The sequence below is a fragment of the Lepidochelys olivacea genome (genome assembly GCF_965140295.1).
Source record: "Lepidochelys olivacea isolate rLepOli2 genome assembly, chromosome: 23".
Taxonomy (NCBI): domain Eukaryota; kingdom Metazoa; phylum Chordata; order Testudines; family Cheloniidae; genus Lepidochelys; species Lepidochelys olivacea.
The window spans coordinates 2,672,569-2,696,285 of record NC_140433.1 but is presented as its reverse complement, the minus strand read 5'-3'; the positions used below and the strand labels follow the sequence as shown (position 1 = coordinate 2,696,285).

Genomic DNA, 23,717 nt, shown 5'->3' with positions numbered 1-23,717 from the left:
CCCAGTGCCCGCCCCCTGCTCTGAGCTCCCCGGTGCCCCCCCAGGGGAACGGCACGGAGCTGCCTACCGCTTCTTGGTGCCCAGCTGGGCCTCCTGGGCCAGCTCCTCCAAGGCCTTGCGCTTGGCGCCGAAGGGGAGGGTCCGGGGCACCAGGCTGGAGACACTCGGGGAGTCTAGGGAGAGGAGAGGGGGGGCTGGGGTCCACACAGGCTTGGGGAGGTTCCCCAGGTTTGCCACGGCCTCTCCCCGACCCAGCAGGGTACCCCCCCACAACTCATGCACCCCGTCGCTGCATGGAAGAGACCCTGTGGGGGGCTGAAGGGGGCGCTCTCCCCTGGCAGTCAGGGCTGGCCCCATTGCCCCAGGGGGCCGGTGTTGCAGGAGGTGCGATTACTCAGACAAGGTGCGAACGCAGCATGGCCTTTCGTAGCTACCCCCTCAGGCCCAGGACTGCTCTTCGCTTCCAGTCCTAAACTGCTGCGTGGCTGTGAACCAGCCCCCCGTGCCCCACCCCAGAGGTGGCTGCATCTCAGCACCGGGCGAGGGGTCCCTGTATGAAGCGCCCCCGTGCCCCACCCCAGAGGTGGCTGCATCTCCATGCTGGGCAAGGGATCCCTGTATAAACAGCCCCACGCCCCACCCCAGAGTTGGCCTCATCCCAGTGCCAGGCAAAGGGTCTCTACGCGTGCCGCGTAAAGCACTTTAGGATGCCCAGAGCCCTCTCCACAACTGCTCAAATGAGGATCTGGGGACACCCGATATGGGGGAGGGGGAGGAGCTGAGGGTCACTGAAACACAGGGGCTGTGAGTGGCCTTGTACTTGTCCTAGCCCCACAGTACCCAGCTGCCCCCCCTTGAGCCAGCCCCCATCCCCATGCCCCCACCCAGCAGCCCTGCACTCACCCACTCTTGGCTCCTGGGCCAGAGGCCCCCCGGCACCACGCCCCACTCGGAGTTTGGTCAGGGCCCCGTTCACAATCTCTGCAAGACAGGAAACTGGGCGGATACAACCCCACAGCGCCCGCCACCCAGCACATCCCTGCCCCCTGGGGCTGGCACCCCCCCTCCTAGGATAGGGGCAGACACACCCCATCTTGGAAGGTTGAACACCCCTTGGGGGGGGCCCCACACTGGCAGGGTAAGGGGCTTGTCTGTGAGTAGAGTGTCAGGACTCCTGGGTTCTCTTCCCGGCCCTGGCAGGGGAGTGGGGACTAGTGGTCAGAACAGGGGGCTGGGAGCCAGAACTCCTGGGTTCTCTGCCTGTGCCTGGCAGCGAGCTGGAACCCAGACCCTCACCACCAACGCTCCTCCGGCGAAGCCTCTGGTGCCGCCCTGCCAGCCCATCTCCGGCATCCCTGGGCCCCGCCTGGCTCTGGCGGCCACTGTCCAGCTCAGGGGCAGGAGCTGGGAATTTGTCCAGGAGGAACTGGGGGACTCTGCCTAGAGGGGAGACATGGGGGGGGAGGGGTTTAGAGCCAAGACACCCCGGGACTAAGAATCTCCTTCCTGTCACCCCAGAGCCACCTGCTTGCAGCCTCCGGACACCCCCATCTGTCTGGTGCCTCTTTGCTGCTACCCAGCCCCTAAAGCTGGGCGAGCGGGGGGGGAGCCAGCATAGCATGGGGGCAGAGCCCACTGCAACTGCAGCCATGCACTGGAGGGCTGGGGGGAGGGGCATTCAGCAGAGCTGGGGATTATGGGATAGGACACAGCCAGGAGGCCCTGACCCCATGTCCAGGGCTGCTGTCTCCTGCCCCCTCCGGACGCCCCCTGCACTGACATTGGGACCTGTCCCGGAGCGGTGTCCTGCCACCAGTCAGCAGCCCCCGTGCCCCGCTCCAGAGGTGGCTGCATCCCAGCGCCGGGCGAGGAGTCCCTGTGTAAACAGTCCACGCGCCCCACCCAAGAGGTGGCTGCATTGACCCCTGTGTAAACCGCTTGCAACATACTTCTGGATGCAAAGCCCTAGAAAAATGTCAGCAGGGATTCAAACTATTTCACAGCCCCCCAAAGGCTCTGGGGGGAATCCCCATTAGCAGTACAGGGCATAGGACACAGACTTGCTGTCTGTCTCACTCTCGGAAGGGTCGGCCATGCACAGTCCCGGTCCCCCCCGGGCAGGGGCCCTGCTCACCGATGTGGGGCGCGTGGCTGATCAGGGCCTGCACGGCACCCGCCTGGAGTGGTAGCTGACGCTCGGCACCCGGCGCATCGCTCAGCACGCAGCTGGGGAAGAGGTTGGGGGCGAAGATCACGGCCAGGTTGGCCTCGTCCATCTTGTTCTCCTGGCACCTGCGGGCGGGATGGTGGGGTAGGGGAGCTGAGCCGGACACCAGGAGGCGGGCCCATGCTGCTGGGGGTTCAAACCCAGCCGGGTCCCCAGTTCCTCCAGTCCCAGCCGCATCTGAATATCACTGCACAGCCCGACAGGGATAGCAGTCTCTGGAGAGGCCCAGGGCTGGGAGTGAGGGGCACCGGCAGAGCTGGGGAGGGGGAGCCCAGGGCCAGGGTAGCGGGGGCTGCGGGTCGGGAGTGAGGGGCACCGGCAGAGCTGGGGAGGGGGAGCCCAGGGCCGGGATTGCAGGGGCTGCGGGTCGGGAGTGAGGGGCACCGGCAGAGCTGGGGAGGGGGAGCCCAGGGCCGGGATTGCAGGGGCTGCGGGTCGGGAGTGAGGGGCACCGGCAGAGCTGGGGAGGGGGAGCCCAGGGCCGGGATTGCAGGGGCTGCGGGTCGGGAGTGAGGGGCACCGGCAGAGCTGGGGAGGGGGAGCCCAGGGCCGGGATTGCAGGGGCTGCGGGTCGGGAGCGAGGGGCACCGGCAGAGCTGGGGAGGGGGAGCCCAGGGCCGGGATTGCAGGGGCTGCGGGTCGGGAGCGAGGGGCACCGGCGCACACCCACCTGGCTGCCACGTCCCGCAGGAAGGTGCAGAAGTAGCGGAGGGCGCGGGCGCTGTGGCGGGGCAGCAGGCAGCTGAGCAGCAGGGTGAGGGGGCCCCGCTCGCCCTCGGCTGGGTGCTGCTGGGCGCGGCACAAGGGCTCCTGCAGCTCGGCCGGGATGAGGGGCTCGGGCAGGTGCCGCAGGAATTGCTTGAGCAGTGCGGCCAGGTCGCAGGGGGCGGCCGCGTCCAGGCAGCTCTCCCCGGCCTCCAGCTGGGCCTGGAACGACAGGGCCCCGAGGAGCATGGGGCGGGAAGCAGATCCGCCACCGACGCCTCAGGGGAGTCACGCCCCACCCTGTGCCTCAGTTTCCCCAAGCTGGGTGAACGCCACCCACCCAGCCGGCGTCGTTCCAGGGCTGACCGGTGCAAGGCTCTGAACAAGGATCCTGCCACCCTGCTCAGAGGCAGAGCCCGGACCCGCCCAGCCTGCTCCCCCAGCTGGCTGTCACCCCTCCTCGCTGAGCAGCCCACAGGGAGCCCATGGATCAGCCAGCCAGGCCTCACTGGGCATGGACCAAATCCCTCTGCCTGACCCCTCCAGCCCTGGAGCATGAGGGTGGATTCCCCTTCGGCTCTCTCCTGCCTGCCCCCTGGGGGGATGGAGGCCAGGGGAGGGGCTGAGCAAAGACCCCAGGCTCCCACCAGGCTGCGGGAGGGGGATAGGCTTGGAGCAGGGGTGTTACCCAAGACTCCAGCCTGGGTCTGTGGCAACATCCCTTGGATTTCATAAGCCTGCAGCAGCGGGAAGCCCAGAGCAGAGGGACGCTGCTGGCCCCCAGCCCCAAATAGAGTCCGCCAACCCCCAATGTACAGCCACATCCCCACCTCCCACCGTACAGACCCCACCCTGCAGAGAGCGGACGCTGGGAGTGAAGAGCGCTTTGGAAGTGAAATTGAAGAAGGGAGGGGTCAACTTGAGGTTGGGGGGAGCCAGGACTCCTGGGTTCTATCCCCAGCTCTGGGAGGGGAGTGGGGTCTAGTGGTTAGAGCAGGGCACATGTCTGTATGGGGGGGACGACACACGAGGGGGGGAGACGTAATCCCATCCACTGCAAGTTCAAGGTGCTTTGAAAGCACATCCTCGTGCGTCTGGCCCAGACCGAGCTGAACAGCCCACTGCTGCTGCTGGCCGAGCGCGTCTCCTCGCGCTCCAGGAGTGAAGGTTTCATGGGGAGGGCTCCCCTCCCCCCCATCCCCCCCCCAGGCACCGGATCTCACCCTGCCTGGTGCTCAATCACTAACCACCATCAGCCACGTGCCGGGGCCTTATTGCTGGCCGAGATGTACGTGCAGAGCAGCCTGCGACAGGGCGGGGGAGGAGGTTCGTTATCACGAATGGGGCGGGGGGGGGGAGCGGCTGCCCCCACAGAACCAAGGTCCTGATCCCGAGCCGGGGAGGGGGTCACGTACCTTCAAGGCCTTGATGCGGGTCATGGAGCCGGATTTCCGGAACAGCCCCTCTGTGTGCAGATGCGGACGCAGGGCCTCACAGATCTGCACCAGGAACCTGGGGGCAGACACGGGGGGACGCTACGGAGGCAGCAATAAGACCCTGCGGGCTGGGGGGGGTGGTTCTCAGTCTGCATCAGCCCCTCCCCCCTTAACTCTTTGGGGGTCTTGTGGCCGAACCTCTCCTAGACAGCGTCCCACACCACGTCGGCTTCAGCGTGCAGAGAGCCCGAGACAATTGCCCTGGGGGCAGTTCCCCCCACCCCATTTATCCCTCTCTGAAACCCACTGCTCCAGGGGGGCTCTCTACCGACACCCCCCCAGCAGGGGCTGGACCCCACTAGAGCTCTGCTCCAGGGAGCGGTGTCACCCCTTCACGAGACGGGGGTGGTCTGAGAAGAAGCCCCCCACCCCCCAACCAACCCACACCCTGGGTAGCTGTCCCCTGGTGCCTCAAATGAGGTGGGGGCAGGGCTACCAAAGACAGGGGTGGGGCCACTGAGTCCCTGCAAGACCCTGAGCTGGGCCGGGGGGGCTCTGTTCTCTCTCTCCTCCCACCCCCACCCCATTCCCTCCAGCCCAGCCATGAAGTTACTGGAGTCACGTTTCCTAAGATCCGTATCCAACACCGGTCCCGGCTGGTGGCAAGCTCTCCTTTCGGGCCCTCCCGCCCCCCCCCCCACCCCCACTCACCGCGGTACTCCCGCCACGTTCTCCGAGAGGGGCAGCGCGTGCAGCGGGGTCCCGAACGGGCCGGCGGGCGACGCCAGGGGAGGTTTCTCCTGGCACTGAGAGAGGAGAGAGAGAGAGAAGAGACAGGACTTGCCACTGGCCCGCTGCTCTGAGCTGTCCAGCTTGGGGCCTCCACCTGGTGCCTATCACCACGGCCTCTGGGCATCAGACTGGAGGGCAGAGGATGGGGTCTGCGCCCAGCGTGGGAGAGCTGTGGCCAAGAGCAGGCGGCCTCCCTGCCAGCTGACCCATTGCCCCCTGTCCTAAAGAAAACTCCCCCCAAGCTGTGGGCAGTAGAGGGCGTATGAGACACAGAGGAGCAGGTCTGACTGGAGTCAGCAGCAGGCAGCTCGGTTCATCCCAACGCCCCGCAGCGAAACCTCACACAGGGCTGAAGATAAAAGGGGGTCCCCTCGCTCCTGGTCCCCCCGCCAATATCTGCCCTCTCCGGGGAAAGCCAGTGCAGCCCCCAGGGCAGAGCTCTCAAAGGCCTCTCCCCCGGGGGGTGGGGGCGCTATCGAGGCAGGAGATCTATGCCTGTGGGCCTAGGCAGTGGGGCAGGGCTTACAGGGGGGAGAAATAGGGTCACCGGAGCTGCTGCTTTGAAGCGCAAAGGAGCACATCCTGTTTCGTGCACTCGGCGCCCACAACAAGGGAACCGCTGGCAGCGTGACCCGGTTACGGGGCCGGGGGGAGACTCCCAGGATGCCCCAAGGCAGAACCGGTCTGGTTCAGGGGGATGGGGGACGCTACGGCAGCTTGGGGCAGCTTGGCAAAGAGCTTCGCAAAAGGGGGGGCCCCCCATTTCCGTGGCAGGTGGGGAAACCGAGGCAGAGGGGGCACCCCTTTTGCCCAAGCAGAGCTGGGAATGGAACCCAGGAGTTCTGGCTCCCCCTCCCCTCTGGTTCCAACCACTAAGCCCAACTCCCTCTTCCCAGGCTGGGAGGGGAAACCAGGAGTCCCAACAGTCAGATCATAAACACTCCTCCTCCGCCCCCCCCCCCTTAATTAACCTGCCATCTCCAGCTCCCACAGAGGCACTGCAGGGCCGGCTGTGCCATGCCCCCATTGACGACGGGCTGCACCCCAGACGCAGCTGCCTGGAGGCCCGTTGGGGCCCACTCCTCCCCCACTTACGGGCGAGTTGCTCAGAGTGGGTTTCCAGTGCTTGAGCCTCATGCCGGCGGTCCGCAGGTGGCGGAGAACAGCCTCCGCCAGCTCCTTTCTCTCCGGGCTGGGCATGGCTCCGGGCTCCCGGCCAAGGCCGTCACATCACGCAGCCCCAGCTGCCCCCAGCACGGGCCCAAGGGATGCGGTGCAACTGGGCAAGGAGGAGAGGGAACCACTTAGCCTGGGGGTGGCTGGCTCTGTCCCAGTACCCAATGCAGCCCCCCTGTTTCATTATTAAATGGGGACACCCCCCCCCCCTTGAGTTCAGCCAGCTACAGCTTTGCAAGATGCCACAATCCCCTTGACTCTGCCCCTCGATCTCAGCCTGTCCCCACCCCGCATCCTGGCCATTCGTCTCCTCCAAGACCCCTCCAGTCTTGGGTGCCCCCAATCCTATCCTGTCAACCCCCTCTAACCTTTCATCCCCCCCCCTTCCCAAAGAAGCCAGGAAAACCCCTGCTAGGCCCAGCTGGGCCCCCCACCTGCAGCCCATAGGGAACCCACTGAAGAGAGGAAAGGAGCTACCCTTTGACCTATTTATAAATTCCCCTGTTGGGGGGGGGGGGGTGCGGGATGATGTTTGTTAGCCCCACCTTTCCCAGGCACTGGCTGATGTGCTAACGAGTCAATTTGTCTGTGGACCTTTCCCCTTTTGAATGTGCAGCAGCCCCCCCAAATATTCTCCCCACCTCCCCAGAGACAGATCAATCCCCCAGCAGCCTGCAATTAACCCTTTCGAGGTGCTTCAGTCCTTAAAGCTGAATCCAGGGTGGGTCCGAATCTAGACAAGTCACAGTCCTGCTATGGAACAACCTACCCCACCCCCCTCCCGTCAGGGCTAATTAAGAGCAGAGGATTGGAATTAACCAATTACCGGCCCCAGCTCTGAGGGTCTCTGTAGGAAACAGACTCCAAGGCCCCTGTTTGTATTGTCCCATCTCGGGGGGGTTTCCAAACCACAATCTGCACCCCCTTCCCCTCCAGCTGTCCAACGATGGTACTGGTAATTGGGGGGGTGGATTGGGTACATCCCCCGAACTGGGGTTAAATTGCTGTGGGATTCAGGGGTGCCCGCTCCAGCCCCGACTGGCCCCTTCTCCGCCGTGTCTGTGGCTGGAGCCTGGGCGCAGTCTCACAGGGATTTGGCACCGGCGTAGCTGTGAGGATCTGGGCCATGCTAGCGGCTGGGGTGGGGGCTTTTGGCTCCCCGGGGAAGGCACCCAGGGGGCGTGTGGCTTTTTCTCAGCCAGAGCTGCTCGGTTTGGGGTGTGGTGGTCTCTCTCCTGCCTTGGGACAGATGCATTAGAAGTGCTTGGGAGCCACATCCCTGGTTCGCTGGGGATTGTAGCGGCCAAAGGGCCAGGCGGGGACAAACCAGACCCGAGTGTTGCTCCCAAAGCCTGAGTCAGGCCCCACCAGTTTACAATCCTGGGATTTGTTTTAAAGCAATACAATCGGGGGCCTTTCTATCAGCCTTCTGAGTCCTGGGGGAGGGGGGCTCATGTTTTCAAACGTCTCTTTGCCACTAGGAGGTTCAGAAAATACTTCCTGGACAGCCAGCTGAGATCCCCTCATCACAGGAGTCCAGGAGCTGGGGCTTTAGGAAAAGCCCCAGATCTCACAAGAGCTGCCAACGCTGCGGTTAGATCCTAAGGTAGCGAGGCACCTAACTCCCATAGGCACCTCAGTATCTTCAAGGGTCTGGGCTTAGCCCGGTGGGGCAGGAGCTGGCCTGGCCTGGCCACCTATATGAATGTGGCTAGTGGGCGTTGACCTTCCGCTGCTGGACTGACAAGCCTGTTATTAAATAATTGCTCCCCAAGCAGCTACTTACCAACAGTGCCCAAGCCACTCCGAGCCTCCCTTTGCTAAGCTCAATAGCCCGAGCCGAGTGAGTCTATCAGCATGCGGCAGGTTTTCTAACCCTTTGATCATTCTTGGGGCTCTTCTCTGACCCCTCTCCCATCGATCCACCTCCTTCCTGACTGGTGGGCACCCGAACTGGGCACAGGGTCCCAGCTGCGGTCGTGCCAGGGCCAGACACAGAGGGGAAATACCCTCTTTGCTCCGACGGGAGATTCCCCTGTTTATGCAGCTCGGGATGGGGTTCGTGCTTTTGGCTGCAGCCTTGCACCGGGAGCTGATTCTCCACCAGGGTCCCTGAAGGAAAACTACACCAGAAACCCTCTGCCTGTCTGTGACCCTCGGATCGATCTATCTATCCCTCCATCCATCCATCCATCCAGCCCCATACACCCGAGCTATCTATCTATCCCCAGACAACCCCTCTATCTATCTATCTATTGATCCATCGCTCTCAGACACCCCCTAGCGCAGGGCCTAAGGTTCCAGCACCATTCCCCGGCCCTTGTGCCCTAGGGGAACGGTCGCTCTCGCTCACCATGGCATTTTTATATACTCTTCCTTCCTTCCTTCCTCCCTTCCTTCCTCCCTCAGCTGAAGAAAAGGCCCGTTTTTTTCACTTCTGCAGATGCAGCACCCGAGGTCCCGCAAGCCGGGCTGGATCTCACCCGGGCCCAGACGGGAGTCCTCCAAGGACAGGGAATAGGGTGGGGGTTCAGTAGGGGGTGTGCTCCCTCCACAATCCGTGCTGACCCCCAAACCCCATGACAATGCTGTGCTGCAGGGAGTTGGGTGAGGGGGGTCAGCAGGAGGTGCTCTTCAACTCTCAATCAGATCTGGGGCGGGGGGGTTCATCGTCTCCTCTAAGCTGTTGTGCAGTGTTAAACTGCCATGATGCCTCACCCCAGAGGCAGCTGCATCTTACCGCTGGATGAGGGATCCCTGTATAAACAGCTGCCTGCCCCACTCCCGAGATGGCTGCACTTCTGTCCTGGGTGAGGGATCTCTGAATAAACAGCTCCCTCCCCAAGGCCCAGAAGTGGCTGCATTTGAGTGATATTTATGAATAGTTTATAATGAGCTTTTGGCTCCTTTATGATGAAAGACACTAGCTGATCATCTTCCCAATCATTATTATTATTATCTTATTAGACCTGAAGTGCTAAAGTAAAATAAGCTTTTCCTAGGCTCAGCCCCAGTTAGACTTAGCTGACAATGACTGGTTTTAGATCAGTGCGTCAGTGGTACTGAAATATGTTAAACCATATGTTTAAACATAAACAATATGCTACTGATAAACCAACGGCCGTGGACACCAGTTTGGAAAAGTTACTGAAGCCACTAGCCTGCTAAAAACTACCGGGAATTGTCAGTGACTCCTGGAGAACACAGACTCCTGGGTTCTGTTCCCAGCTCCCAGAGGGGAGGGAGGTCTAGTGGTTGGAGCAGGTGACCGGGAGTCAGGACTCCTGGGTTCTGTTCCCAGCTCTCAGAAGGGAGGGAGGTCTAGTGGTTGGAGCAGGTGACCGGGAGTCAGGACTCCTGGGTTCTGTTCCCAGCTCTCAGAAGGGAGGGAGGTCTAGTGGTTGGAGCAGGTGACCCAGAGTCAGGACTCCTGGGTCCTGTTCCCAGCTTGGGGAGGGGAGTGGGGTCTAGTGGTTAGAGGCGGTGACTGTGAGTCAGGGGTCCTGGGTTCTCTCCCCAGCTCTGGGAGGGGAGGGGAGTGGGGTCTAGTGGTTAGAGGAGGTGAGTGTGAGTCAGGGCTTCTGGGTTCTCTTCCTGGATTTGGAAGTGGAGCATGATTGGGTGGTTAAAGGGGGAAAGAGAGGCAGGACTCCTGGGTTCTTTCCCCTGTTGCGGACACACATAAATTGGCTCTCTGTCTCTCACACACACAGCCCACTGTCCTGACATCACACATATAAGCCAGTTCCTTTTTTATCACCCATCAGCACAAACGTTACCAGTTCCTTTTGACTCAGCTTGGCCGCAGATTCAGGTCCCGCCCCGGAGCCCACAGCCGAGAGCTTGTTCATGAGTTTTCTTTTCTTTCTCTCGTGCACAAGGACGCAAATGACCGTGGGGAAGCCAAGCCGAGGGATCTAGCAGCTGCATGTCGTGGGAGCGAGGTGGGGGAGTGTTTACACACCCTAGCTAACCCCAGCTTAGCTCGGCCATGAACAGAAAAGAGAGTAAGAGGTAAGCAGGAGGCTGAGTTGGTTCGCGTTGAAAGATGCTGGCTCCTGTCATCGGCTGGGGCTTTCCTTGTGGCCCTGGGCGGCTGTTTCAGTCTGCGTGGCTTCTCCTTTTCAGTCATTTCAGTAGCAATTCCCCCCACCCCCTCAAAACATCGTCTTTTCACTTCCCGAGATGGCGCTGCCAAAGGCTGGCCACATCCACAGCGAGCGGGCGGCGAAAGTCGCGCCTGGCCCCATGGAGGAATGCAGCCACCTCTGGGGTCGGGCACGGGAAAGGCTCTGCCATGTTCATGGAGCAGCCCGTGGCTCAGGAGGGCCAGCGCTTGCCGGGGGCCACTCAGAGCTCGGCTGGCCTGTCGCAGAAGGGCTGGTGAGAAGAGAGGGAGCGGCCTGACACTTGGCCGGCCAAGCCACCCACTTCGTAAGGATCTCAGCGCCCGCGGGGCCGGGGAGGTGGGTGAGCGTCTTCCGGGGATGTTGCTCAGGGAGGTTACAGTCGGCTTATGCCAGAGGACCCAACTTGAGGATGGATTGCAACCAGCGCCCCCTATAGGGGAAAGGGGGTCCCATTCCTACCCCCCCCCCAGAGCCAGTCAGTCCCTGCCCTGGGGCCAGATCAGAGCCAGCGCCCCCTAGAGGGGAAGGGCCCCATGCCCCATTCCTGGTCCCCCCTGAGCCAGCCAGCCTCCCACCCTGGGGCTGGATGAGCAGTGTCCCCTAGAGAGGAAAGGGGGTCCTCATTTCTACCCCCCAGGGCCAGACAGTCCCCACCCTGGGGCCGAGAGGGGAAAGGCCTCATTTCCCATTCCCTGCACCCCACGAGCCAGCCGGTCCCCCCACAATCTTGTTCTCGGCAGTGGATTTAGTTGCCTGATGTTGCTGAGCATCTCAGGGCTTGCAGATTCCTGGGCAATCCTGGATGTAAGGGAAGGAAACTGCCCCCCATTTGCCCATGCCCAGGGCCTGTGCAGGGGTCCTGCCTCATTAGCACCTTACCCTTAAAGAGCCTGATGCCTCCAGGGATGGGGGCGCAGAGCTGCAGTGGGTGGCAGTGGGCACAGCTGGGGGAAATGTAGAGTCCACAGGTAAGTCACTTGAGTGAGGCGTGAGTGGAGGGAGAACCACTATGGCCAGAGAGTGGCGATGCTGGGTGCTCAGAGAGCTGGGTGCGTGGGTGGGTGCAGCTGTCCCACAGTTCGAAGGGTGGTTGCTTGTGGGCACCGGGCAGACAGTGGATTTGTTGATTGCAGTGGCTGTGGGGTTGGCTGGGTGGGTCATCAGACTGGCCATACAATGGGCTGGGTGGGTCATGGGACCGATCGTAGAGGTGGCTCGGTGGGCGGGGGGACTGGCCATAGAGGTGGCTGGATGGGCCAGGGGACCTGCCATAGAGGTGGCTGGGTGGGCCGGGGGACCGGCCATAGAGGAGGCTGCATGGGCCTGGGGACCGGCCGTAGAGGTGGCTGGATGGGCCAGGGGACCTGCCATAGAGGTGGCTGGGTGGGCCGGGGGACCGGCCATAGAGGAGGCTGCATGGGCCTGGGGACCGGCCGTAGAGGTGGCTGGATAGGCCTGGGGACTGGCCGTAGAGTGGGCTGCATGGGCTGGGGGACCGGCCATAGAGGTGGCTGGATGGGCCGGGGGACCGGCCGTAGAGGTGGCTGGATAGGCCGTGGGACAGGCCGTAGAGTGGGCTGCATGGGGCAGGGGACCAGCCGTACATTTGGCTGCGTGGGCCGGGGGACCGGCAGTAGAGGTGGCTGGGTGGCCCGGGGACTAGCCATAGAGTTGGCTGGGTGGGCCGGGGGAGAGGCCGTAGAGGTGGCTGGATGGGCCGGGGGACCGGCCGTAGAGTGGGCTGTGTGGGCTGGGGGACAGGCCGTAGAGTGGGCTGCGTGGTTGGGGGACTGGCCGTAGAGTGGGCTGCGTGGGCCGGGGCACCGGCCGTAGAGGTGGCTGGGTGGGCTGGGGGACCGGCTGGCTAAAGATCACTGAACTGATGGTAGAAGATGGTGACTCTTAGGGTACCTAGAACCTCAGCTAGAACCCGGAGAGAGAAAAGGTCCGTTACCTTCAAGCTCCTCCAGCATCTGGTATCTAGAGGGCCTAGAGGTGAGAGCAGGGGGCTGGGAGCCAGGACTCCTGGGTTCTATCCCTGGCTCTGGGAGGGGAGTGGGGTCCAGTGCTTAGAGTGGGGGGTGCTGGGAGCCAGGACTCCTGGGTTCTATCCCTGGCTCTGGGAGGGGAGTGGGGTCCAGTGGTTAGAGCAGGGGGGGCTGGGAGCCAGGACTGCTGGGTTCTATCCACAGCGCTGGGATGGGAGTGGGGTCCAGTGGTTAGAGCAGGGGGCTTGGCAGCACAGACAAAAGCCCCCCAAACCAGCAGGCGGTGTGAGCCTTCCCCGCAGTGCAGTCCTGTGGCATGGAAGGGCATTGGGCAAGAGGCGATGGAGGGGGAAGGGAATTGTTCTGGGCACCCCCCAGGTCCTCCCCGCTCAGCCAGCAGCCTGCCCACGGGGGGAGGTGGGGGCCTGGTGCTGTGGGCCATGGCGCAATGCGGCTGCTGGAAATGCAGAAGCAGGGCTGATGCCCCTGCCGGGAAAGGGGCAGGAAGCCACCCAGCTTTGCAGGCGCGGTAAGGCTGCAGGGGGTGAATTGGAACCAGGGCTGCTCCCCCCTCTGGGCACCCCGAGTTTGGGGTTGAGAGCGGCGCGTGGGGGCAGGGCAAATGCTGAGCCAAACAGTGCCAATGTGGAGCCAAATCCGTCGGATCCACTTGTGGGGTTAACACATAGAAACATGCTTAAAGCAGGGGCAGGGAGCCGGGACGCCTGGGTTCTATCCCAGCTCTGGGAGGGGAGTGGGGTCTAGTGGTTAGAGCAGGGGGGGGCTGGGAGCCAGGGCTCCTGGGTTCTATCCCAGCTCTGGGAGGGGAGTGGGGGCTAGTGGTTAGAGCAGGGGGGCTGGGAGCCAGGACTCCTGGGTTCTATCCCAGCTCTGGGAGGGGAGTGGGGTCTAGTGGTTAGAGCAGGGGGCTGGGAGCCAGGACTCCTGGGTTCTATCCCAGCTCTGGGAGGGGAGTGGGGTCTAGTGGTTAGAGCAGGGGGCTGGGAGCCAGGACTCCTGGGTTCTATCCCAGCTCTGGGAGGGGAGTGGGGTCTAGTGGTTAGAGCAGGGGGGCTGGGAGCCAGGACTCCTGGGTTCTATCCCAGCTCTGGGGGGGGAGTGGGGTCTAGTGGTTAGAGCAGGGGGGGGCTGGGAGCCAGGACTCCTGGGTTCTATCCCAGCTCTGGGAGGGGAGTGGGGTCTAGTGGTTGTAAAGCACCCACGACAGTGGTGCCCGTCCGCTCCACATGCGTTGTCACGCAACCTGCGCTACTGATTACTCGTTACATTAAAGCCAGACCCCGCCCCCGGCTCTGGCCTGGCAAACCCTCCTCAGCCCTCTCTCTGGCATCAGCCAGGCGCCCCCAGCCTGGCATGTGCATGGCTTTGGGTCCCACAAGTCCCTCCTCCCACCCTGGGACTGGCTCCGTCGCCATGGGTGTCTCTGGTCCTCGCCGCGGGCCAGGGCGAACACCGGGCTGCCCAGCTACCGAGTCCCGTAGCGGGGCAGGGGGCTCTGGGGAAGACCCAGCCGGCGTGGGGCCCACATGCGGGGGCCCCAGGTCTGCCATGCCAGGGGAAGGGGTTGTGGGGCCTATTCTCCGGCCTCCAACAGAGCCAGCTTCGCACTTCCCCTTTCCTAGGCTCAGTTTCCCTTTTTCTGTTTTTCTTTTCGTTTGGCTTTCGCACCGCAAGAAGCCAGAGAGGGGAGGGGGCCAGGATCCAGGACTCCTGGGTTCTATCCTAGCTCGGGAGTCTGGGAGTGGGGTCGAGTGGTTAGAGTGGGGGGGCTGGGAGCCAGGACTCCTGGGTTCTATCCTAGCTCGGGAGTCTGGGAGTGGGGTCGAGTGGTTAGAGTGGGGGGGCTGGGAGCCAGGACTCCTGGGTTCTATCCTAGCTCGGGAGTCTGGGAGTGGGGTCGAGTGGTTAGAGTGGGGGGGCTGGGAGCCAGGACTCCTGGGTTCTATCCTAGCTCGGGAGTCTGGGAGTGGTCGAGTGGTTAGAGTGGGGGGGCTGGGAGCCAGGACTCCTGGGTTCTATCCTAGCTCGGGAGTCTGGGAGTGGGGTCGAGTGGTTAGAGTGGGGGGGCTGGGAGCCAGGACTCCTGGGTTCTATCCTAGCTCGGGAGTCTGGGAGTGGTCGAGTGGTTAGAGTGGGGGGGCTGGGAGCCAGGACTCCTGGGTTCTATCCTAGCTCGGGAGTCTGGGAGTGGGGTCGAGTGGTTAGAGTGGGGGGGCTGGGAGCCAGGACTCCTGGGTTCTCTGCCTGGCTCTGGGAGGGGAGTGGGGTTTAGTGGTTAGAGCCGGGGTGCCTGGGAGGCAGAACGCTAGTTTGGTCCCGGGGCCTCAGCGGTCGCAGGACCTGGGCAGCAAGTGAGAAGTGACCCCCCGACTGGCCCCCTCCCTCTCAGGAAGTCGCGGGCAGAATGTCCCTGCCCCACCAGCCCCGGCTCCGGCTCCGGCAAGATCCGCCAGCGGCAGAACCGGCGTCGAATGACCTGCCCCACCCCCAGGGAGATCAACACGGTTATGGCCAGCCTGGCGCTGGGGGAGCTCACCAAGACCTGCAGCCTGGAGCAGCTCATCGAGAAATGTCTCAACTCCTTCGGTAAGGGGGCTGCCCCCGCCCCCAGCTCTGCCGGTGCCCCTCACTCCCGACCCGCAGCCCTGGGCTCCCCCCGCCCCCAGCTCTGCCGGTGCCCCTCACTCCCGACCCGCAGCCCTGGGCTCCCCGCGCCCCAGCTCTGCCGGTGCCCCTCACTCCCGACCCGCAGCCCTGGGCTCCCCGCGCCCCAGCTCTGCCGGTGCCCCTCACTCCCGACCCGCAGCCCTGGGCTCCCCCCGCCCCCAGCTCTGCCGGTGCCCCTCACTCCCGACCCGCAGCCCTGGGCTCCCCGCGCCCCAGCTCTGCCGGTGCCCCTCACTCCCGACCCGCAGCCCTGGGCTGCCCCCGCCCCCAGCTCTGCCGGTGCCCCTCACTCCCGACCCGCAGCCCTGGGCTCCCCCTGCCCCCAGCTCTGCCGGTGCCCCTCACTCCCGACCCGCAGCCCTGGGCTCCCCGCGCCCCCAGCTCTGCCGGTGCCCCTCACTCCCGACCCGCAGCCCTGGGCTCCCCCCGCCCCCAGCTCTGCCGGTGCCCCTCACTCCCGACCCGCAGCCCTGGGCTCCCCGCGCCCCCAGCTCTGCCGGTGCCCCTCACTCCCGACCCGCAGCCCTGGGCTCCCCCCGCCCCCAGCTCTGCCGGTGCCCCTCACTCCCGACCCGCAGCCCTGGGCTCCCCGCGCCCCAGCTCTGCCGGTGCCCCTCACTCCCGACCCGCAGCCCTGGGCTCCCCCCGCCCCCAGCTCTGCCGGTGCCCCTCACTCCCGACCCGCAGCCCCCTGCCCTGACAGGTACACCCACTACCCACGGAGGAGAAGGGCTGAGAGCGGCCAACTCGTGACTCCCAATGGGGTGGAATCCAGCTGCCCCGTTCCATGCGGCAAATGTCCCCCCTGCCCCCATTAACATTCCTCACGGCCCCCTGCCCTCCCCCCGGTGCCATTAACCCTTCCCCTGCCGTTGCCTCCCCAGGCCCGGACGGAACCCTGTGCCGTAGCGACTACACGGTGAACATGACCCTGACCGTCCACAGCTGGGTGGTGCCCTCGGCTGACCTCGCCCGCCACCTCCTGGCGCTATATCCTCCCCCTGCGGCCCGGCCCTCCCCCCTGGGGTCCCCAGGCCAGGCCGGGAGCTCCCGGTGCAGCGGGCGGGAGGGGGGCTGAGGTCAGACTGGGGCAGGGATGGGTCTCTGGGTGCTCAGCGGTGCCCCCCTCTGGCTGGGCTGGGAGCTGCCCTGATGGGGGCGGGGGGAGGGACGTGGGGGGTTCACCCCCAGCAGGGGGGGCTGTGTGGACAGCAGCAAGCCGGGGGTGGCAGGGGAGCTCTCAGGACTCCTGGGTTCTATTCCCGGAGATTCCAAGGGGGGATGGAGCCTTAACTCGGAGCCACCTACCGGGAGGCGTCTGGGGAGGATCAGATGGAAAGACGCCAACGGATCTGCAACTTCGTCAGGTGAGAGCCCCCTGTGCCCTCCATCCCCCCACTGCTCCCCCCATCCCTCCCATCCCCCCACTGCTCCCGTGGCCCTGCAAAGTTCCCCCCTGCCCCCCCTACCCCCCATCCATCCACTGCTTCCCCTGCACCTCCAACCCTTAATCGCCCCACTGCTCCCCCCGCCCCCGCACTCTCCCCCCACTGCTCCCCTGCACTGCTCCACCCGTGCCCCCATCCCCCCACTGCTCAGCCCACCCCCGCACTACTCCCCTGACCCCACCCACCAACATTCCCCATCCCTCCAATGCACCCCGTTCCCGCAGCGCTCCCCCAACGCTCCTTGCCCCTCCCCAGGAGGGCCTGTGCGGGGGTGGCCTGCAGCCGATGCCCTAACCCTGCCCCATGTTTCCCGCCCCCCCGCCCAGGTACTGGATCACGCATCACCCCGAGGCCTTTCGCCTGGAGCCCCAGCTGGAGGAGGCCATGGGCGAGCTCTGGCAAGCCGTGCAGGCCGAGGGTCACGGGCACTGCCAGCCAGCGGACACGACCCACATGTAAGGATGGGCCCTGCCCAGCCACCCCTGCTCCCTGCCTCCCCTTTCCCTGCATCACTGTGCTGCCCACAGGGCGTGTGTGCCCAGGTGTCTGGAGATGGTAGGAGTGCATAGGTGGCTGGGGCTGGGCATGGATGGGTGTGTTTGTTCACATGGGGGAGCATGCATGGGTGTGCACAGGTGAGTGTGTTTGTGCACGGGGCGTGAGTGTGCATGGGCACTTGGGGATGTCTGCACCGGTGTATGGGGCATGCACAAGTGAGTGTGTTTGTGCACAGGGCGTGAGTGTGCATGGGCACATGGGGGTTTGTGCACCGGTTTGTGGGGCATGCACAAGTGAGTGTGTTTGTGCATGGTGTGCAGGGTGTACACAAGTGAGTGTGTGCACGGGGTGTGGGTGTGCACGGGCACCTGCAGGGGTGTGCACAGACAGGGGGTGATTGTGCGGGCGCCGCACCTCTGCCCCTCTAACCTGCTCCCCTCCCTCCCCCCACCCCAGCTGGACCCGCAAGGTCAGCTACCAGAGCAGCCCCGGCTGCAACAAGAAGCGGAAAGTGTCTCTGCTCTTCGACCACCTGGACGCGGCGGAGCTGGCCGAGCACCTCAGCTACCTGGAGTTCAAAGCTTTCTGCCGCATCTCGGTGAGCGCACTTCCCCCGGGCCCTGCGCCTCGCCTGCCTCCTGCCACCCCGCTTCCTCTGCAGCCTCCCCTGGCCCGCCCGCCCCGCAGCCCCCGTCTCTTTGGGGCAAATAGCTGTACCGAGCTGCGGTCGCTCTAAGCTCCTGCTGGAGGCATTTAGCAGCGCTGGAAAGAGGAAGAGAGTCAGGAGAAATCCCACCTTTCACACCAGCCCCTGGGCCTCGGCCGGCTCTGCCTCCCCAGCTCTGAGAGCGGCAGAGTAGATCCCACCACTCACCCCAGCTCCTGGAGAGCAGCTCAATAGATCCCACTGCTGACACCAGCCCCTGGGCCTCGGCCGGCTCTGGCTCCCTGGGTCGGAGGGTGGCTCAGTGCAGCGGCTGCCTTGGTTGCTGAGCTCTCCTCTGTCTCTCCCGCTCTCCCCACCGCTCCGGGCAGTGCCTGGATTACAGGAGCTACGTGCTGCAGGGCTCCGTGCAGGAAAACCTGGCCCTGGAACGCTCCGTGGCCCTTTGCAACAGCATCTCCCAGTGGGTGCAGGTCATGATCCTCAACCGGCCCACGCCGCAGCAGCGAGCCGAGGTCTTCACCAAGTTCATCCGCGTCACGCAGGTGAGGGTGCCCTCCCGCTAGCTGCCACCAGGGGCGCTGCGGCAGGGGGCTGGAAGGGGCACTGTGGGGAAGGGGGGGGCGCAGGGTCCAAGACTCTGTCACAAAGCAGGTCCAGGAGGGGTGGGGGAATCAGGGTGTGCCGGGGGGGGCGAGTGTGACTGCACGGAGGTGGGGGTGACAGTGCCGATGGATGGGGGTGTGCACTGGTGTGAGCACGCGTGGGTGAAAGTGCAGGCGAGTGTGCATGGGCTGCACGCAGGAAGGCACAGGTGTGCGCAGGTGCCCATCTATGCGTGCGTGCGAGCGACCGTGCGAGGCTGCGCGCGTGCAAGAAAATACTCGTGTGTGCGTGCAAGTGTGCACATGTGAGCGGGCACGTGAGACCGCAGGGGCCTGGGGGGGTCGGAAGCCTGAGCCCGACGGGGGAGGGGGAACTGGGCCAGCTGCCTGACGCCCCCCAACTCTCTGCCCCCCAGAAGCTGCGCCAGCTGCAGAATTTCAACACGCTGATGGCGGTGCTGGGCGGGCTTTGCCACAGCGCCATCTCCCGCCTCAAGGACACCCACGCCCAGCTGCCGCAGGAGGTCACCAAGGTGGGCCCCGGCCGCCCCTCGCACCCCCCGCCCTGCGCGTCTTCACAGCCCTCCCCCTGCAACTGGCTGTGGGCCCCGCGGCCTGCGAGCGGGGGGGCTCTGCCCAGGGAGTGGAGGGCGTTGGGCGTCTCCAAGCTGCCCCCCCCAGGGCCATTTCTCCTCCCCCGCCTCCGCAGAGCTGGGGGCGAGGGGCAGGCTGCCTGATCTCTGACCCTCTGGCCTCCCCCCGCCCTGCCCCCCCCAGGTGCTGGCGGAGATGACGGAGCTGCTGTCCTCCTGCTGCAACTACAGCGCCTACCGGCGGGCCTACGGCGAGTGCGCCGGGTTCAAGATCCCCATCGTGGGGGTGCACCTCAAGGACCTGGTGTCCCTGCACGAGGCGCTGCCCGACCGCGTGGGGGGCCAGCTGAACCTCAGCAAGCTGCAGGGCCTCTACCAGCAGGCATTGGAGCTGCGGGCTCTGCAGCAGGCCGCGCCGCCCTTCAAGGCCAACAAGGACCTGGTGCACCTGCTCACGGTGAGCCCCCTGCCAGGCGTGCCAGAGCGCGGGCGTGGGGGTGAGCGAGGACAGGGCCAGGTGTGCGAGGTCTGGCGTGCCAGATGTCTGGGTCAGGTGTGCAGAAGAATGGGGGGGAGGTGTGGAAGGGGGTGGGCGAGGGGTGGTGGTGCAAGGTGTGTGGAAGGCCAGGGTCAAATGTGCAGGAGGCCGGGGCTGGGTGTTCAATGGGCAGAAGCGTGCAAGGGTGGGAGTGCAAGAAGGTGCAAGGCAGGTGTTCAAGGGGGGGCGCAGGTGCAAGGGGACTCAGGAGGGGTGGGGCTTGGGGGAATGCCCCAGATCTCCCCTTCCCCCTCCCTCGGCCCAGCCTGCCAGTCGCAGGGCTGCCCCGCAGGGAGCAGTGGGTCAGGGGCACTGGCTAGCTTCCACCGCCCCACGTGCAAACACGCGCACACGCTGTGCCCAGCGAGCTGAGCGTGGTGACACACACGCACCTGCCAGCAGGGAACAGTGGTGCAATTGCACAACTCCCCCCCCCCCGGTGCCATGGCATGACTGCACCCCGTGCAAATGGCTCTGCCCCCGGCCAGCAGGGGGCAGCGATCTCAGCCCCTTACGCCCTCCCCGGTAGGTATGGGGAGGTCGTTCCCAGTGGGACCCTGCCCCCCAAGCCTCTAACCCCCTTCTCTGCCCCTCCCCGCAGCTCTCCCTTGACCTGTACTATACGGACGATGAAATCTACCAGCTCTCCTATGCCCGGGAACCCCGCTGCCCCAAGTCCCTGGTAAGCTGTGGGGGGAGCTGAACCGGGACCCCCCCCCAACCCTCCTCTCCCTGTTTCGAGGCACTCGTGTCTGACCCTTTCTTCTGCCCTCCCGCAGCTGGCCACACCCTTCAAACCCCCCGTGGTGGTGGAGTGGGCGCCGGGCGTGGCCCCGAAGCCGGACCGGCTCACCATCAGCAAACACGTCCAGCAGATGGTGAAGGTGAGCCGGGTGCCCCCCCCTCAGCGCAGCCCCCTTCGGGCAGCCTAACACGGCCGGTAGCTGCCTGCCCCCAAGCCAGCTGGGGGGCACCTGCCCTGCGCCAAGGCCCCAGCTGGGTGTGGGGTTTGTTTGCCACGTGTGTTGGGCAGGTGTGTAGTTGCCCAGGGTGTGGGTCGCTCCCTGCAGGGGCCGGGGGTCACGCTGCCCAATGGCCGGGCGGGGGGCACAGTGCCACCCCGCTCTGCATGACACCCATTCCCCTCCCAGGGCAGAAGGCCAAAGGCATCAATTGGCTGTAGCCAGACCCACCAGGGCCGAGCCCCACACGGGCCGGGGCTGGCACCTGCCCGGACACAGCTCCTCTTACTGCCCTGTGTGCTGGGCCCAGCCCCTGGGCAGTCAATGCTGCCCCAAGGCCTAGAAGGGGCAGGACTCAAACCTGGGACCTTCAGGGGAGCAGCTCCCCTGTTATCCCTTTATATGGACCAGCCCCTGGGGGAGTCGCTGCCCAGGCACGGCCACCGGCAGCCTGTCTCAGGGGAGGGGGGCACACTCAGGACCATATAGGATCCACCACCACCCCCGGCGGGCAAAGGGGGGTATCCGTCCATTTGATGCCGAGATACAAAGCAATTCCCCCCAGCCACACCCCACCCCGAAGGGCTGACAGGTCAGAACGGGGTGCCACCCTAGATCGGGGCGGGTGGGGGGGAGAAGGGCTGCCAGTGGGTATTGGGGCCAGGCGTGGGGATGGGCTTACGTTGCCGCTGGTTAATGCCCCCCCCTCCCCCACAGTCTGTATTTAAGAATTACGACCAGGACCAGCGCGGCTGCATCTCCCAAGAGGACTTTGAAAAGATTGTGGCCAGTTTCCCCTTCTCCTTCTACGGCCTGGGGAAAGACCGGTGAGTATGTGCCGGGAGGGGGGCTGGGAGCCAGGACTCCTGGGTTCTGTCCCTGGCTCTGGGAGGGGAGTGGGGTCTAGTGGTTACCGCAGGGGGGCCTGGGAGCCAGGAGTCCTGGGTTCTAACCCCAGCTCTGACTCACTGCAAGTTGCTCCTTGGCTCCATGCCTCAATTTCCCCCACAAGGCCCCTTTGTCAGTATCACTCCCCCCCCCCCCCGCCCCACTTCCAAGGCAGCCCCCTCACTGTCCCGTTCCCGTCCCGGCAGCGAGGGACCCTACAGCCGCCAGGAGCTCACCGACTACTTCATGCGGGCCTGCGCCGTCTTCTCCAAGCTTGGCCTCGGCTTCCTGCACGACTTCCAGGAGGCCACCTTCAAGAAACCCACTTTCTGCCATAGCTGCAACGGCTTCGTAAGTGACCCTGGCCCCCAGCGCCCCCCAGCAGCCGGGACAGGGGTGCCCCAAATCCCAGGGCTGCCAGAGACCCTGCCCCACAGCACCCCCTGGCAGCCAGGAAAGGGTGGGGGGTACTTTAAACCCCAGCTGGGCCAAAGACCCTGCCCCCACAGTGCCCCCCCAGGTGGCCAGGAAAGGGAATGCACCAAATATCTGCTGCTCTACAGCCACCCCCACTAAGAATCCTGCCCCACGTCACTCTCCCAGGGGGCAGCACTGGGGGAGGTTAACCCCCCACCCAACTCCCCCTAGTCATCCCCTATATTTGTGGACACTGCCAGTGTGTGTGGGGGGGTCCAGACCCAACAATCCCCCAATTGCAAAATCCCCTCCCCCCTTCACAGGGACAGTGCAACACTCCCCCCCCCCCCGCCCCCAAAAAAGGCCCAGCTAACAGGCTCCGCTCTCTCTCCTCTAGCTCTGGGGTGTCTCCAAGCAGGGATACAGATGTCGGGGTAAGTGCAGCCCCGATGGGGCAACATGTGTGGGGAGAATGTTGGTAATAGGGCTAGGGAGAAGCAGAGGGCCCATGGGACTAAGCAGCCCCCAGGGTGGAGCGTGCATGTCCGTCTGTCTACTGAGCGCTGCCCCTTGCTGGCTGGAGATAGAACTGCACAGCTGTGTGTCCTGAGCCCTGCACTGCTCACGGCGGAGGGGGATTCTCCTGGCACTACGGGGGTGGGGGGGGTGGGGTAATGCCAGGCCCCCCAGCTTAGGTCACGTATCGTGTGTCCCCCCCCCAGACTGTGGCATGATCTGCCACAAGCAGTGCAAGGACCTGGTGGAGCTGGAGTGCAAGAAGAGGTTCCACGCCAGAGCCCCAGAGGGGGGCACGCCCCATGCCGCCACACAGCACCCCAGCTCAGGTACCGTTACCCCCCCCAACAATGGAGCAGTCTATCCCCCCTGCCCTCACCAGGACAGTGGAACCACCCGTGGGCCTCCCCTCTTCCCCCCAAGGCCGTGGACCTCCCCGGGGCATGACCCATTTTAAATGGCCACAAGCATGTTAACGCTCCCCCCCACCCCCTGCTTCCTACTGTCTTCCCCCCCACTTCCAGAGAGTGGCACAGTCCATGGCCAGCCCCATTTAAAGGGCCCCCTCTCCACCTGTTCTCCCCCGGGGCTGGGTCAGTGGATCTCCCCCCACTCCCGGCAGTGGCACAGCCTGTGGCCTGCCCCAGTTAAAGGGCCCCCTCTCCCCACGGCAGGCTCGGAGGAAGAGGCCTTCCCCTTCCCCCCGGTGGGCGAGCCGGCGGAGGAGCGGGCCGTGGTGCTGGCGGGGGTGCCAGCTGGCCGGCGGCGGACTCGGGACGCCTGGACGCAGACGGACGACGCCAGCCCCACAGCGGAGGGCTCCGAGCCCCACGGCGGGGTGGGCGGCTGCAGCAGGGACCAGAAGCTCCTGGAGCACCTGCAGGAGCTGGAGAAGGTGAGACCCCCAAAACAGGGGTACGATGGGGGGAGGGGGGGCTTTGGAGACCCCCCTCCCGCAGGGGCTGGGGATGCAAATGGGGCCACCCACGGGTGGAGGTGGCTGGGACTAAAGGGGGCTTCCCTTGCACAGCTGTGCAGGGTCCCTGCCCCCCCCCACCCCCCCCCACCGCTCTGCTCCCCCCCCCGCAGGAGCGGAACCGGCTGCTGCTGGAGAACATCGGGCTGCACTGCCGCAACGCCCAGCTGGAGGTGGAGAACGGGCGGCTGCTGACGGGCGAGGCCGAGGGGCGCCTGGGCAAGGCGGAGGAGGGGGGCCACGGCCAGGCTTCGCTCACCCTGCTCCTGGAAGGGATGGACTCCCTGCACCTGCGGCATGACTCCAAGGCCTGAGCCGGCCGGACTCGCCCGCCTCTCCCGGCGCCGCCGAGGGACTCAAAGCCGGCGGCGCGACCCCAAGCCCTCGGGCCCCAGCAAGCCAGGCTGGGCAGCCTGGCTCCCGGACTGTACCTGGGCACGGCCCCAATAAAGGGAATGCGTCTTTGTCGA

The 23,717-nt window shown here is 64.9% G+C and overlaps 2 protein-coding genes across 3 annotated transcripts in view; one reads left to right on the top strand and one right to left on the bottom strand.

The window, feature by feature from the left end:
• LOC311511641 (uncharacterized protein) overlaps positions 1-10,241 on the bottom strand; it is a 16,036-nt gene extending 5,795 nt beyond the window's left edge. The window contains exons 1-9 of the mRNA XM_084612396.1: positions 10,116-10,241; positions 6,256-6,439; positions 5,080-5,174; positions 4,348-4,444; positions 2,898-3,154; positions 2,135-2,292; positions 1,297-1,440; positions 904-981; positions 68-173 (exon numbers count right to left, since the gene is read on the bottom strand). Coding sequence (XP_084468522.1) covers positions 68-173; positions 904-981; positions 1,297-1,440; positions 2,135-2,292; positions 2,898-3,154; positions 4,348-4,444; positions 5,080-5,174; positions 6,256-6,360 — 1,040 coding nt within the window. The 5' untranslated portion in view covers positions 6,361-6,439; positions 10,116-10,241. The remainder of the gene's footprint in view (positions 1-67; positions 174-903; positions 982-1,296; positions 1,441-2,134; positions 2,293-2,897; positions 3,155-4,347; positions 4,445-5,079; positions 5,175-6,255; positions 6,440-10,115) is intronic.
• RASGRP4 (RAS guanyl releasing protein 4) lies at positions 10,214-23,717 on the top strand. 2 transcript variants are annotated; one of them, XM_084612397.1, is made up of 17 exons: positions 10,214-10,350; positions 14,865-15,061; positions 16,027-16,132; positions 16,447-16,509; positions 16,917-17,045; positions 17,545-17,686; positions 18,124-18,297; positions 18,774-18,890; positions 19,135-19,407; positions 20,090-20,170; positions 20,268-20,372; positions 21,168-21,277; positions 21,545-21,689; positions 22,153-22,189; positions 22,478-22,600; positions 22,946-23,166; positions 23,361-23,717. In XM_084612397.1, the coding sequence occupies exons 1-17, from the start codon at positions 10,328-10,330 to the stop codon at positions 23,559-23,561; spliced, it is 2,247 nt and encodes a 748-aa protein (XP_084468523.1). In that variant the 5' UTR covers positions 10,214-10,327; the 3' UTR covers positions 23,562-23,717. The 2 variants fall into 2 exon arrangements, with proteins under 2 accessions (XP_084468523.1, XP_084468524.1); XM_084612398.1 differs by lacking the exon at positions 10,214-10,350 and adding an exon at positions 10,557-10,770.

Coding starts and splice junctions, on each gene's coding strand:
- RASGRP4 (XM_084612397.1), top strand. CDS start 10,328: ATGAACAGAAAAGAGAGTAAGAG. Junction 17,046..17,544: donor CCAGCGGACACGACCCACAT/GTAAGGATGGGC, acceptor CCCCCACCCCAG/CTGGACCCGCAAGGTCAGCT. Junction 18,298..18,773: donor AGTTCATCCGCGTCACGCAG/GTGAGGGTGCCC, acceptor TCTGCCCCCCAG/AAGCTGCGCCAGCTGCAGAA.